The sequence below is a fragment of the Urocampus carinirostris genome, chromosome 6 (assembly GCF_059441175.1).
Source record: "Urocampus carinirostris isolate Australia breed hairy pipefish chromosome 6, RoL_Ucar_1.0, whole genome shotgun sequence".
Classification (NCBI taxonomy): domain Eukaryota; kingdom Metazoa; phylum Chordata; class Actinopteri; order Syngnathiformes; family Syngnathidae; genus Urocampus; species Urocampus carinirostris.
Window position 1 is genome coordinate 6,504,819 of NC_142354.1, and position 16,551 is coordinate 6,521,369.

At 38.4% G+C, this 16,551-nt stretch overlaps 1 protein-coding gene across 1 annotated transcript in view; it reads right to left on the minus strand.

Annotated features, from left to right (window-relative positions):
- il17rd (interleukin 17 receptor D) overlaps window positions 1–16,551 on the minus strand; it is a 50,743-nt gene that overhangs the window by 25,911 nt on the left and 8,281 nt on the right. Inside the window, exon 2 of the mRNA XM_088337626.1 lies at window positions 5,122–5,176. Within this exon, the coding sequence (XP_088193752.1) occupies window positions 5,122–5,176 (55 nt within the window). The remainder of the gene's footprint in view (window positions 1–5,121; window positions 5,177–16,551) is intronic.

A 16,551-nucleotide genomic window follows, 5' to 3' on the forward strand; every position in this document is an offset into this window, starting at 1 on the left:
GCTCACTGTTGAGATACTTTTTGATGAAAACCCAAACAATCAACTGTAAACACCCCAAAACACCAGCAAACTTCTCAGAGCCATTTGATTGGGTGAGCGCTAGAGTTTGTTGGATCTCGGCACACAGCCTTTGCTCTCGTTCAGTGTAATCTGCGCCGAAGGTAAATACGACGATATAGTCATTGTTTGCATTCGTTTGGGACATTTTTACAAGCGAGCTTTCCTTTCACCTTGTTTGCCATAGCCTTGACACAAAACTAGCTTAGGACATGCCCAGACGCCAAAAGTATAACTGTGTATATTATCACGAAAATTAATCAGCCATTTCGGAGCTAATCAGTCAGGCACGCACGGACGCAACAACCAATGGGGTCATTTTTTACCCCACTTTTGCATCTAAGGGTTAAGAGGTTTGTCTGTTCAACCTCGGCCCACAACTTTGTTCAATTTTAAAAAATTGGCCCACGGTGAAATTTATTTTGACACCCCCCCTGCCTTAACCCTGACTTAAAATCTTTTTTCAAATTTCTTGGGGTTTGGGTTGGCATTTGGACTCCACTTGGAGCTTGCCTATTCTTACTTGAACTGCTACACTACCACATAAAAACAAAACAGAAACCTGTGGGGACGAGCATGAGGTCCCCCTCAAGCACCCCTCCCATTCCTGGAACGTAATGTGTTCCGTCCCGAACAGTTGCTAAAAGTAAGATAAAATCAGATAGGCGTAGTAGAAAATAAAGGATAAGGTCTCTTTGAACGCAGTTGGCCACTGATAACACATATTTAATAGCGAAAATATTTAACTTTCAGCTACCTCAAACGACGCACCCCACTATCCCCTTTTGAAAACTATCTTAATCTTGAAACCCTGATTCTCCCAAAATGTTCTAGCCTGATATTTGAATTCCAAATTGTTACTCTAATTAGTAAAACATTCAAATGAACAACACACTTAAACCCTAATTCAAATTTAACAGAAACTGACATTTACCCTGATTTGAAAACCTAACCGTGTCTTCAAATCCTAATTTGAAATACTTTCCACTCACGATGCTTTGAAACCTCAACTTGAGAGCTCACCTTTTTTTTTTAAATCCACATCATGAACAAACGAAGTCTTTGTGTGGTTCAAGACAAAGCATGGCGAGAAGAGAGGAAGAGGAGCAGGAGCTCAGACACGATTCGCTGCTCTTGTTTGACAAGAATGAAGAAGAGGAGGAGGAGATGAAGGCGGAAGAGGGGGAGAAAGGAGAGGGGTGCGCCTCATAGCTTATAAGTAAGATGGGGGAACTCTTTTAGGTAGGCGGATGCGACACGAGTCACTGATCTGCTTCCTAAAAAGAGGGTGAGGGTCATGTTCAGGCTTGAAGGAGAAGGTCAAACAGATGCTAAGCTAGTTAGCGTAACTGTTAGCCAATAGTGGGAAAATAACCAACTACGCAAAATATTTTTTTTACATTTAAAAAAAAAAAACTGACTAAAAGTTTTTAATTTTTTAAAATATTTAACTGCTTTTTTGTTCTTCCTTGCTAACACACACTTCCTCTGAGGGAAGAAAATGCAGTGTGCTGTATACGCACACACCTACACACACATGAGTAGCCTGGCACAAAGAGTTATTGTCATGTAAAATCACCTCTGAGCTGCACGCTGTGGAGTAAACTTCCTTCCTAACAAAGTTTTTCAATCACGTTTGATTCTTTATTTCATAGGTGGCCGACCTTTGAACTCTGACCTTCACTCTATTGACAGTGTGCGATCATGACCTCTTCTAACACTACCTGGAAGCCTCAACAGTAATGTCAAAAGCCCCACATCTTCCTACCTACAAAGATGTTATACAACGAAATTGTGAATACGCTTGATTGCTATTAAGATTTTAGAGAAGGGTTGTTCAAACCTCACATTGTGTTTGCTGTTAAACGTCATATTGAAATATAATATTGTGAATGTGCTTGATTGCTGTTGAGATTGACAAGATTGTTTTCTGTTATTAGTGTCAATGAATTTGTTCAAACCATTAATTGCTGTTAAAAATGTTGAAAAATTTGTTAAAATGTCATATTGTCAGATATAACGAAATTGTGAATATGGTTAATTGCTGCTAAAATTATCGAGAAAAATTGTTCAAACCTCACATTGTTTATTTGCTGTTAATAGTGTCAATAAAATTGTTCAAACCAAAAACTTATTATAAGAGGATTAATTTGTGCTATATGTATTTGATGTTTTTACTGCTTTAAACGTGTACATTATACGTGTATATACATTGCTTGCTAAAAATGTCTTCTTCTGTGACAGGTTTCAATTGACCACAAGTGATAGGGCGCTAGTAGCTCATGAGGTAGAGCGCTCATCTTGGGATCAAGAGATCCCAGTTCGAATCCCGGCTTGTCCGTGTTACATGTCGAAGTGTCCTTGGGTAAGACACTGAACCCCTAACACCCCCAATAAGCAGGTTAGCGCCTTACATGGCTGCAAGGCCGTTATTGGGAAATGTGGAGCACATTGTAAAGCGCTTTGGGAAGTCATTGACTTGAAAAGCGCTATATAAATGCAGATAATTTCATTTCATTTCATTTATCATGCTGTTTCATCAATTATTCCCAAAAGAATCATTGGTAAATCTAATTTGAAATCTCAACCTGAAGTGAATCCCTTTTTCTTTTAAACTATTCTTTAACATATTAAGGAACCACATGTATTCTATTTCTCTACTTTTAGTTTGCAAACATGTTGCTGCTAATGCCATTTCACTGTTTTGGTTATACTATTGTTGTCATGCACTTACCAAACTTAGGCCTGTCTACAAGCACTACTTTGTAAATATTTCCCCATTTTTCTTAACATTATTTATGTTATTTTTATTTTTTAAGTCTTATTACATATTTATCCTGGGGTTTCAGGTCTTATCACTTTTTAAACAGTGTTCAGTATGCTGTTATCAATGACAATCACGGACAATTCTATTCTGTATCTATGAATTCACAGCTTTTACCATGAATCTCAAAATTTTTCTCAGGTGAATATTGTTTCGATTGATCATTTGTGATATGTTTCTACATGGTAATTTATAGTCCAACTAGGGTAAAATTCAGTTGTTAGGACATGATTTTGAAAGGCAAACACCAGTCTATACAAAGGTCCCACAGTTGACAGTGCAAGTCAGCGCTTAAACCAAGCATAAAGTCAAAGAAATTATCTGCAAACCTTCGCAATCGGATTGTCTCAAAGCACCAGTCTGAGAAAAGTTTAAAAAAAAATGTAGCTTTGAAGGTCCCAATAAGCACAATGGCCATCCATAAATGAAACCAGGATGAACTTTTCAAGAGTTAGTTGGCCATCTGAACTGAGCGGTTAGGGAAGAAGGGTCTGTCAGTTTGTTTAACAAGAACCTGATCGTCACACTGCGGAAAGAGGAAAACCTTCCAGAAAGAGCACAAACAGAACTGTTTGATAAAGTGACCATACAGAAGCCATTTATTTGTAAAAGGCACATGGGATTCCACCTGGAGTTTGCCAAAAGGCACCTGGAAAAGCTTTAGACCACAAGGAACCAAATTCTCTGGTCTGATTAGACAAAGACTGAACTCTTTGACGTAATTGACAGGCCCCATGTTTGAAACTAGGCACCGCTAATAACCATGCCATTATCATCCCCACAGTGGAGCACGGTGGTGGCACATCATCCTCTGGGGATGTTTTTCTAGTGACAGGAACTGGAAGACTAGTTAGGAAGAAGGAATGATGAATGAAGCAACGTAGAGACATCCTGGAAGAAAACTTTTTCCAGAGGTCTTGAACTCAGATTTGAGCAACGCTTGTTCAGCAGGACATCTACCCTGAGCACAGAGACAAGATATCCAATTCTGTAATTGTCCTAGAGGGGCCTAGCCATAGACCAGACCTGAATCTAATTTACCGGATTTGTACACCTTTTTCATGACAAATTTCAAGCACTTATTAAGGACTTTCAAAGCCAATTTTCAAAGATTTCCAGTACTATTAAAGGAAGAAATCCAGTGCCAATCAAATCGTTTTTGTTGACTTTGATCACTCAAGTACATCTACCGTCTTACTGCCTTCACATACTTGTCAACCTGTCATATAAATTCTGCCATTCATCCTTTAACAATTCGCTCGCAGCTCTGCTTTGCCACATATCTTTACAAACACGCGATTTTTAACAATGCACGTGCATTTATCAAGACATATGATTTGTATTTGTGGAGCTGAACAATACATGTTTAAACAGTTTTTAGATATACGAGGAGAGGTTTAGGTGTTGGGTAAAAATGACGTTGACATTTAACCAACATTTTCTGTTGCAGGAAGTTCTTCCTATTACAATTTATCACTGGGAAACACTACCTTAATTTTTTTACATGGCCCATATAAAATGTCAATAATTGATAAGTAATTCTTGAACTAATATACATTTCATCATTTCGCAGTGCCCTATTCAGGTGTAGCATGTAGCAAACCAAGATAGTCGTCTCCCTGAATTACCTTTCAAATGACAAGAATTAGCCGACTCTCCCATTTGGAAGAATTTTCTCTTTTTTTTTTTTTTTTTTTTTTACACATTGCAGCGTAATGTACATGGATTTGTTCAACATTTCAGTCATTGTTTGTAATGTCCATTCATGTAACGGCAAAAAAATGTTATTAGCTAAAACACACGCGCACACACACAGACATTCAAAAAAATATTCAAGAGGGGAAAGGGGGTACGTAAGTGTGCGATTTGCTCATGGTCACGGACAAAGGGGCAGCCAGGCAGGAATCGGACACAGCTCAGGAACTTGACTTGTACTCCAAAAGGACAAAAGAGGAGAATGTTGGGGTCTTTGTGTGGGCGTGTGTGCCTGCATGCGTGGGTTAGAAGCATTGAAGGGAACTATGGTAACCTCATGTTATACTTTACTTTTTATTTTATTTTAAGTGTACAGGGTGTTCAGTAAATATTTAAATAGGCTACATAAAGAGAGCGACTTAAAGTTATAGAGCTTTGTTTGCTGTTTAGCTGTTAATTCTCATGTCTAACAGTTTGGATATACAGTGTGAGCGAAAGTGTGCTTTTGTTTACTTTAAATTTAAAAAAAAAAAAGTAAAACTCACTGTCGCTTCTGAGCGTGACAGACAACTTCTGACCGCCAGTGGCCCCGGACTGCACCTGGGTGTGTGAAACGAACGATAACATTGGTTAAAATACAATACACATTCAAAAAAATGTCCAAAATCATTTTCATATCATATTCTGAGAATTCCATCTTAGCAAAGTAGGCCCCAGTCAAAAGCCTATTCGACACAGCCTGTCACAAGAGACAGCTTTCCTTTTTGTAAATGTGGTAAATTCAATATTGTTGTAATCTGTGCAAAATAGGCGCAATGCTTTTGAAACAAGAATTTTGCAGTGAAATGGTACTAGGTGTGGTATTTCAGAGCAGTGTTTCTCAAATGGTCAGGACGTGACATCTCATCCTAATTCAGTGGTTCTCAATCATTTTTTTAGTGTCCTAGAAAAAAAGTGTGATTTCATCTCCACTACACTAGGGGCCAGTGGCGCTCTAAATGGCATCCGCTGATGACGTAGAAATGACGACATATCTATGCTGCAATAAGCTCGAGCGCATAATATCAGAGTTTGAGTCTAATATGTAGACACAAAAAGTGGCAGACCATCAAGTCACCCAGAGAAAAGGTATTTAACACGAGGAGATAAGCTGAGGGAGCGAGGTTTTCTTTTTCCTAGAGGGGGCATGACAGAAAATAATTGAGAAGCACTGCCCTAATAACAAGCCGTGACACAAATCAAGAGAATAAGTTCCACTTCTTAAATGTATTAAATGAAGAGAGTGTGCAGTTTGAAACAGCAATAATATAATATATTCAAGTTTGTTTGTTTTTTTTTAAATAAAATGACCAGCCATACCCAAAATGACTTTGAGTAAAAGTATTCAAAAGGATTTAAAAGGACGGCGTGTAATATTTAGTGACTTCGTGAGGTGGGAAAAAACCTAATTTGAAAAAAAAAACATTGATTCAGATAATACGCAAAAATACATGTAACACCTGTAACCATGCAGTTTTTAAAATATTCGTAAGTTGAGAATTTGCATTTATTTGACATAAAATGAGCCTCACCATGATTTTCGGCCATCTTGCTGCCAAGGGTACTCGAAAAAAAAAAGCCTGTCAAATACTTTGCAAAAAAATTAGAAAAGGGTGCGGTTTGGTCATTTTGAGTCTCTGTAGTTAGTAATCCACCTTGTGTTTTTAACTCTCTTTTTTTGGTTTCACTATACAATATAGCGACATCTAGTCCCTTTAAAGACACAAAGTGGGAATCCAACAATATTTTACTTGAGGCTTCCTTTACAATCATTTTCTATTCATTTTCAACCTATTTTCTGAACTGTTGAAAAACATGTTTGGAATGTTTTATGAGTAAATGTACATTCAATGTGTGCATATAAAAATTAAGCAGAAATGATATTAACCCCTTTAAAAGGAAATCGCATGCATCCACATAAACTACCCTGATTGCTTGTGCATGCCACCAATGAGAGGAGATACTGTTTGTGTGATAAACAATGTTTCTTAAAACGCTGCAGTTCCTAAATGGGAAAAGAATGCCTAACTTTAAATCAAAATGTATGGCCATGTTTAAAGCATTTTCTTTATAACCTGTGCAAATGTCACATTTTAATGCAACGTTCTTGGCAAGCAGATGTTTTTCCTCGAGCAAGCAAGCAAACATAGTTCAAGCGCCTCGATTAGCTGCATTTACAATGAAATACAAAATGCTTCACTTCAGTAGCTTTGTCTTCAATATAATAAAATCCGTGTTTGCGTTCGCCCATGCTCAACATGTGTAAACAAACATTACCATTTTTTTATGGTGTTTAATGTGTGTGGGAAAACTCGAATTTGCACGGCATTATCACCATCTACTTTAAAGGAGTCTAGTTGACCCAAAAGTTAGTTTTTTTCCCCTGCATTATTATTAATGCCTTTTTTGTATGTCTGGTGCCCAATGGTAAGGATTCGGCAGTGAGACCTGGGTTTGATTCCTATTGCATCCGATGTTTTGCGATTGTTAGCAATATTTTCGACTGATTGCAAAAATTCTGTAAAATACTAACATAAAACCTTGTGTATAACACGCAACTGAACTTCTTTCTTGGGTAAAAAAAATCCACGAATAAAAACGATACACAGAGATCCCTCGCTACTTCGCGCTTTGGTTATCGCTGGTTCACTCCTTCGCGGATTATAAATTAAATTGATTTAGTCTTTATTGTAATTTGTATCAACGTATCCTGCATTGGGTTCATTTAGACTGCACAGAGCCGGTGAGGGAGGGCGCTCTGTGTTGAGTGGGTGTGGCAGTGTGTGCGACTGTGTTACTTGGTGTTTGCTGTCAGTTAAACGGCAGGCGGGCAAAAGAATGGTTGCCTCCCAAAAATAACTGTAGCACAGTAACATTTAAAAGAAATTCCTCCATTAAATCCAACTCTGAGGAAAGTCATAAAAGCGCCATGAGATGGTAATCACCACCGAGTGCTCTGTGGATTATTATCGGGCTCCAGAAATTACTTGGGTGGCGTCGGGGTGAAGGCGAGAGCAGTGCTGCTGGCCTGGCCCAGTGCTACAGCTAGAATGACAACTCTCTTAAGCCACCGCTACGGACCCTGTATCTTGCCAACGCCAGGTCCATTAGCCATGAAATGGATGACCTGAAGCTACAACTCGTGGGAAACTGCTTTATTAAGGACTGTTTTATTCTAATCATCGCAGACATCTGGCTCAATTCAAGGACGTCCGAGGCTAGAACGCAGCTAGCCAGTCGCTCTCTAAATTGGTTTCTTACACTGAAAAGATAACCCATATAATTTAGTTTTACTTTTGTATAATGACAATAAAAACATTCATTCAACTGCAATTATGTGTTGTGTGTTTTATTATTTGTAATGGTTATTTTGTTACAGTCGTATACTCCCAGTCAGCGATGACGTAATCTCGAGGTACCTCAGAAGGTAGAGCATGCGTCCTGGGATCAAGAGGTCGCAGGTTCGATTCCCGACTCCTCCGTGTTATATGTCAAAGTGTCCTTGGGCAAGACACTGAATCGCTAATGCCCTCAATAAGCAGGTAGGCACCTTGCATGGTTGACTCCCTATTGGTGTGTGCGTGTGAATGGGTACGTGTGAAGCGCTTTGGGAGGTCTTCATTGACTTGGAAAACGCTATGTAAATGCAGACCATTTACCAAGTTTAACCCTCTGGGGCTTGTATGAAGGTGTGATGCTACTTCCTGGATCTTCACTTTTCGCGGGTGGTTCTGTTTTCCATTACCTGCGAAAACCAAGGGATCTCTGTATTGTGTTGCTGCGCTTTTAACGCCCCCCCCCCCCACTACCTTATATGGTAACCCTAGAAGCACTAACTCGTAACGCAAGGGACGCAACACTTTTGTGGCACTTTTACAACTATGACCTGCTTTTTGTGTCAAGCACACACAGGCAAACACACAAACCATTCGCCTTGCTAGAAGTGTCTGACAATTTTAACATATACACAACAAGCACACACAACCATCTGAAAGCAATCAGACAGATGTCCCACTGGGTGTTGTGTGTGTATTAGTGTGTTTGTGCACTTGTGTGTGTGCTGCCTATTAGAAGCCACCGTAATTAAACCTTTGGCGCAAGCATATGTTTGACGTTATGAAGTTGTGAAGACCTTCATTGCCCTCAAACCAAACTCACAAATGCTAGAATACAACCATCAAACAAGCCTTTGATGCACATACAAGCACTCATAAACACCCCCACACACAAGCACACACACACACACACACAATAAAAGTTGGTTCACAAAGGTTGCAACACATTAGACATGAACACAAACAGATAAATGAAAAAGTCTACAAAGGAAATCTGATTCTATCCAACCGAAACTTAAGTCCAATAAACCAGATTGAATTTACATTTATGATAATCCAGGTAATAATTTGGTCCCTACTAAATATACAGAACACAAAGTCCTTTATCAAACTGAGCCTTTAGTACAGGGGTGGCCAACCATTCAGCGACTAAGAGCCAATTTTTCGTCTGTGTTACTACAAAGAGCCACATCATAGTTGTTAACGGGGGCGAGTTGATTATTTTTTTTCTTTGTTACTAAAAATGCCACATTATACACATAAACATCTTTTAATCATGTACGCACGCATACACAAATCTCTACTTGACTAGATCTGATGAAAATAACCACACCAACATGATAATATCAATAATTTTCAACAGTTAACATTGTGAGCACTGTTCCATTATCGACTTGAGGTCTGAGAGCTTGGGATAGTCCTTGTCCTTCTCTTCCATGAACAGTTTCACTGGATCCAAAAGCTCAAAGAAGCGAGATAGTACCTGGCTTTTTGACAGCCACCTCACAGTGCAGTGCAGCGGCAGGTCACCTGGAAGTCCTTGGTCCAGTTCAGCGATGATATTCCTGAATATCCTCCGGTTAAGCGCATGTGTGCAGATGAAGTTGACGATTTTCATCACAGGTTTCATGACGTTGTCAAATTTGAGTGATTTAGACACGAGTTGCTCCCTGTGGATGATGCAGTGGAAATCCCAAAAGTCTGGAAATGTTTGATCAGCTTTGTACAGTCCCACAAGCCCGTTCATTGATCCGATGATGGCTGGCGCTCCATCCGTAGCTCTTGCAGTTAGTTTGTTTGCAGGTCAGTGTGCAACTGTTATTCAACAGCTGCATTAATATCGGATATTCTTCGTTCCATACTGTGGCGAGACAGTTGAACATCTGATTTGCTCTGTTTTAGTTTGTTGTCTACAGGAGCCAAGATTTCAAAGGCGTCAATGACGCATTTTTAATGAATTCTCTTTCGTTGTATAGCTTTTTAGCCCGTGCTATGTTCCAAGCTAACTGATACGAAGCAAGCGTTACGGTCTCAGAGTGTTTCATAATTTTTTTGAAAGAAATGCAACTGTTTTTCTGCTTTGCTTTTCGTAGTCAACAACTTTTTCTTACTAAGTTCAGTCCCTTTTGGAAATTCCTGTTCGATGTTAGGGTGGAGTGAGCTGAATTGACGCTGAAGATTTGAAGCTTTGAATGTGCTAATGCCGCGTTACGTATAAGGCAGATAGGCTTGCCATTACGTTCAATAAAATAATATAAACTATCCCATTCTGGCAAAAACGTCCTGTGTTCTTCTTCATATTTTAGTTTGGCTGTGCCTTTTTACCTGCCATTTCAAGAGGTAATTTCACATAAATTGACTACAATACATTTTGTCAAACAAAACAACGGCGACCAGCTGATGAAAGTGCTGTATCTGAGTCAGATCAGGAGGCTTTCTTATGTTACTGGTAACGATGGAAACAAGTACTATAAGTTTCGTCTGGGGGGGGAAAATCCCCCTACCCCAAAAACCGGCCTGGAGAGGGTTTGGGTGCCCCTAGGCTGTACTTGCCCCAGACACACCACAGCAAGTGGTGCCGACTTAGGTGTTCAAGGGATCCGGGAACCGTACACATAAAAACAGAATGTTAAGGACTGACAAACAAAAATTAACTATTGTAAAATTCAGACTATAGAACTCACATGATTATAAGACAAACCCATTACATTTTTAAAGTAAGAAACATTTTGTACATACATATGCCGCACCTGACTATAAGCCGCAAGTGCCCACATTGAAACATGAGATATTTACAAAAAAGTCGGTACATAGAAAGAGTTCTAATAATATACGGTACCCTAACCTTTAACATTCCGACGGCCCGTCAGTGAGCCGCCGGACTTCTGATATACAAATACGTGTCTGTATGATGACAGCAGTCACTGAAATACATAATGCCACATATTATTGGAAAGCTTAAAGCCTTGGGATTCAAAATATGATGACCATTCCAAAATACACTCATCCGAGAAACATCACGATCAGCCTGGAACAAGATACCCGAAAACTATGTCAAGGTGACTCAGCACTATGTCCCCTGGCTGTCTTTAACTTCTTTGAATGACCGCAAATATGGCTTTGTTACATCAAGGACAATCCATAGAATCCAACCATGTAAAATATTAATTCCAAAACACGATGTAGTGCCAACAAATAGAAATCCGCCATGAACATTTCTGCTTCGTTGGACGTTGCTTTTTGTAATCCGTTCATTTCGCCACTTTTTTTTCACATTTACAAATAAACAGACTCGTAAAATGATTCCCAATATGGTAGTTAGACCTCCTCTTTTGATTGAAACCTTTTCCATGATGAGGGTCTGTTCATGCTAGTTTTATTTATGCACAATGCGCGAAGTTATACTAAACTTGGGTCTTCCTCAACACATATATTCTACTTGTCCCACTCTCCTCTTTATTGCTTGGGTGCCCCTGGCGGCCGTTAGGAAAAAATGCATAAATTAGCTGCATCATTGCAGCTGCAGAGTTGAAAAATTGGGTTAAAAAAAGCTTATGGTTCAAATTTTACGGTTACTTGTGGATTTTGTGATTTGAGGGACAACCTTGAAAGCAGCACACATTTTTTTCCAATCATGGAACAAAAGAAAGGGCAAGCAACTTGAATGAAGGGAGGAAATGGTCTTGCCTCAAGGGGGCTTCTAAAACAGCCCAACTTCTTTGTAATGCTTTCACCTTAAGCCACAAGAAAACATCCACCCTTGTCGCCGCAGAGATTTCAAGAGAGACTTTTTGGGGGATGTTCTAAGAACTTTTTTTTTTTTAAAGAGAGGTGATTCGTATTTCCAGGTGTTTCTCTCAAATTATAACCATTGATGAAAAAAACAGCGCCTCACACTGCCACTAATGTTGACGTAACGCAACTGATGAAACTACCAATAAAAAAGCTGAAATAATATCCGAATTACATGGCCTCATTTAGACTTAAATTGTTCTCAGGCATCATTGGACTAAACAAAGGATGGTCAACATTTTAGAAGTCCACGGGATCCAGACCTTAGGCAATCATTGCCTGCAAATGATTTCTAAGAAATATATTGAAAATAACTATTTTATTTTACTGTAAATGTATTTGTGTAATTACTTGCGGGACACATTAACATAAGAATAACTAAAAGATTCTATATGATTTATCAGATTGTTTTCTTTTAACCCCACAACATGAAATTCCACACTTCAATGGAGTTGTAGTTTTCAAATCCTTTTAACATGATCATCTGCAGAACTATGTTCATTAAGAATCTGTCACTGTCCAAATATTTTGGGCCTAACTGTATGATGCATGGGTTAATGCAACACAATGGGACTTATGTTGGATTTATTTATCAGAACAACAAAAATTGTATTAGTGTCAGCAATTTTTACGGGTTTACTTTCACCCAAACGCTTTGTGATAAAAACCTCATTATTACAAATACAAAAAAAACTCAACTTCCCACCTTCCTCAAATGCAGTCTAATTTTGAGATTATTTTTTTTTGCGCATCATGCAATGATTTTTTTTTTACCTAGAGCCATGTCATGAACCATATTTGTTTTTAAACCTTTAAAGATGGGCAAAAGAGTGAATGACTTCTGGTGGTTTTCAGGCATTGTTCCTTGTGTGAGAACCTTTACAACAGAGGTGTTAAATTAATTTTGTGTGGATCGCATAGGGGATTACATTGAAGATTTTTCCCAAAAAAAGCAGTAAGAAAACCTTCAATGTGTGATTAAAATGTCAAGCCATTTGTTTTAAAACAAATATTTTGAAGTTATTTTATATGTGTGTGTAAAATATTATTATTATTATTATTATTATTAAAATGGGCCAAAAAGCTTAAGTCAATTCCAATAAACATTACCAAAAGGGGCAAAAGCTGAAGCTAAAGATGGCTAAAGCTAAGCGTAGTATTCCTTAGAGATTCCCCAAACAACTCCCTGAGCTAATTAGCCAACTATTTGCAGCTCGAACTTGCGGAAGACGCAATGATTAATCACTGCTATGTTGAGAGGAAAGACGTCCGGGAAAGTAGGGGGAGAAAAAAAAGATTGTTGGAGGAAGAAAGTAAAGAAGGAGGGAGTGAGGGATGATGGAAGAGGTTACAATCAGCAGGCCTTATGAGAAAGAAAGAGCAGGAGGAGGAATCTGATTATACAGGAAATGGTTCAATTAGGTTCGCCGAGCTCCATTTTGTTTCGAGGCTGACTTCCAGATGTGCGTGTTCAAGCCTAACGATACTTTTTTAAAGTATTTCTCTTACTTATTTGCTTTTTGCTCTGAGTTTGATCATTTAGTTGGCATAAACACTGGAGAGCAACAATTTACAAGCAACACAGACAACTTGTTGGCTATTAGATCATCAGTAATCTGTCTCGGATGCCTGTACAAGATTGAGGCACATTTTGGAGAATTATCTTATAAGAGTTTGTCATAATAAAGGGTCTTGTTGAAAATGTCAGTCTTTCTGTGTAAATCTAAACATGACACATGGAATTTTTTCTGTGCCCTCATAGGATAGACTGGGGGTCAGCAAACTGTGGCTCTAGAGCTGCATGTGGCTCTTTAGCGCTGCACTAGTGGCTCTATGGAGCTTTTTCAGAAATGTATGAAATTTGATTGTTTTGTGATGATTTTCTGTACGAGGACGAACATGACACAAACATTCTTAATGTTTTGCAATGCTTTAAATAGACAAAGTGGCCCAAAAGTCCTGGGCATATTTGAAGTACCTATATCTCCGTACCTATGAATGGTAGTAAGATTAAAGTTGTACCATTTTAAAACTAATCACATTAGGTTTTTTTGTAGGGCTGTTTTTTTATTTCCTTTGAGACCCAATAAAGGCATTCACTCAAGCAGAAAAGGCTTTTTGTGTGCTTAAATTTGCAAAAAAAAAAAAAAAAAAACGGAATCATTGACTGTTGTTCAACATACATTTGGCAGAAAATTCAGAAAAGAGCAAACAGAGGAAGTCCATAAGAACGGGAAACCCCTCAACTTCAGACGATGTGATTGAACAAGTTCGAACTAATATCAAAACAACAAAGGAGCCAGTAGGAAACGTCAGTGTGCCACAACAACGGATCGTCTTGAGAAGACAACTGCCCATGAAAACTTAGTTAGTCCAACAGTTGAAGGACACTAAAAAAAATTTGTTGTGGCTTTTGCGTTGCAATGCAACAAAGGATGGAAGATAACAGATTTTTACATCCGTCTTATTTCAGGGGATGAGGCGATATATCCTTGATAGTTCCTGAGATATTCAGTCAAAATGTCCCCAAGACTTTTAAAACCAATGCAATTAGAATAATAACTATTAAATGACTAACTTTTATTTAGGAACCCCCTTTTTTATTTTAAAAAATAGGTCTATATGAGGCTTTTATTTTTTTGTGGCTCCAATCATTTGTTTTTGTGTCCATTATGGCTCCTTAAAAATGTTGGGTTGCGGACCCCTGGGATAGACACACCCATCAAATGGTCTACGAAACTGATTTATTTTCCAACTTTACAAGCAGGGATGGCTGGTGAGTAATAAAGCTTTAAACCACAATGGTCATCTTCTTGTTCTGTTTCCTGCACTTCCATGTCCATTGAGAAAACTTGTCTGCTGGCAGGGCTGATCAAAAATGTTCATGTCCATAAATTCCTTATTGGAAAAACATGATTGTGTTCTACTATTTGAATCTTCTTTTTTGACAGTAATCCAAGTGCATTTTGCATTCTAGGCGGAGGGGGGTTCAAATAGACTGGAATATAGGACCTATGTTCTTCCTGGAATTTATTTTCCAGCCACATCTGGAGTTGTCATGTAGCCAGACGGAAATCTTTTCCCTTAAGCGTGTCTGTGTAAATGTGTTTATTCCTGTGTAAGTTAGAGTTCATGTGTATTTTTGTAAAAAAAAAAAAAAAGGAATACTTTTCAATGTAAAGCTACAATCAGCAGCTGTGCAGAAGGAATTAGTCGGTATAAAAGTTACGTGCAACAATGCAACCTGAAGAAAAAAGTGTGCGTGTGCGCGTGTGTGTATGTTCAGTCGAGCAGAAATTTCCCACCAACAGGAACAAACCCTGGAGCTTCCACCTACTGCATGACTGCCCCACAATAACCCCCCATCAGTGTCACTCCTGCTGAGATTGTGACTCCTTTATCCCCAAAACTGCCATACAAATTCATTCTACATCAACCACACGCAAAGAGTAAACTTAATTTAAAGAAACTACTTTCCAAATAACCAAAGTGGCACAGGAGTACATCTCAAAATCAATGGCATCCATAAACAGTAGTTTGGGATTCCCCAAAATAAAATTACACAAAAAAGTTGCTATTGATTTCATTATTTTAACGATCGGATGAACGAGACAATTGAAAAAAATAAAAAATAAACAAAATAAAACTTTGTTTATTTGTGGCCCACATAAAAGCTATATGATTGTGTTGACATCCCTGTGTAGATTTTCTTTTAAAGAAAAGGTATGAAAAAAGCCCCACATTTTACAAAAAATTACCAATGGTACATTATTTTTTGGCAACTGTACAGTGATATTTTTTGAAGAAAATAAAATACAACTTCATTAAATTATATAAGTTCACTGCCATACAACTGTTTTTTAACTCCCCTTTCTCACATGGACAGCTGGATTTTGCCTCAAGTAATTGTCAAATTTGGAAAGAAAACAAACACGTCATTGACACAGTTGGTCCACAAATGTTTTTGAAAAAAAATCCTATCCTACAAACAAGGCAAAAAATGAAAAATCCCCCGGCCGAAAGAAAAAACAAAACTGATAAAAGGGTGCCGAAAAAAAAAATTGTGATCACTTCACGTCAAACATGAGGCGAGTCTCGTGAAGCTGGGTCCAACAAGGGAAAAGTTTGTGGATAACATGGCTGCTTTTTATTTTGCACATGAGAAGGTACGAGAAAGAGTGCCTTCAAATCAAGAGTTCCGCCAAAAGTTTGTTTTCCTTTTCTTCCACGATATTGTCAGCTGTGAGCCGGATTTTGGGTGATTCTTAGAAGCTAACGCTACAGACCAAATTAAGAGTCATACCTCTATATATGAGCACAAGGAGCAAGCCGGAGATGCAATCAAAGAGAGCAGAAGTTGCCGTCAATCTTTAAGGACCTACAACTTGAGACAACCGGAATGGATTTCAAGGCCAGCCCTGGCTGGTTTGAGAAATTTAGGAGGACTGGCATACACTGTGGTTTAGCATTAGGAAGCAGTGAGTGCAGGCTACAAAGCCGCAGGAGTTCTTGCAGTGATTTGCTTAATTTTTAAAAAAAAATTAAAACGGTATGCTGTAAAAAAAGGTTTGTGTGTCGGTTAATTCAAAGTTACATTAACTTTAATTCTCAGTGTACATTAGGTGCTTAAATACCATCAACAGTCTCTCACTCCTCCCGGATCCCACATGCACCACCGTTACGTCGAATCCCTCAATGGTAAGTGCTCAGATTAAACTCACATTTCATTTGGTTATCTCATCAATCATATTACTGTATTTTTATGTTTAATACCATTTGAATGTGTTTTTAGTGATCATGAAGATGTGT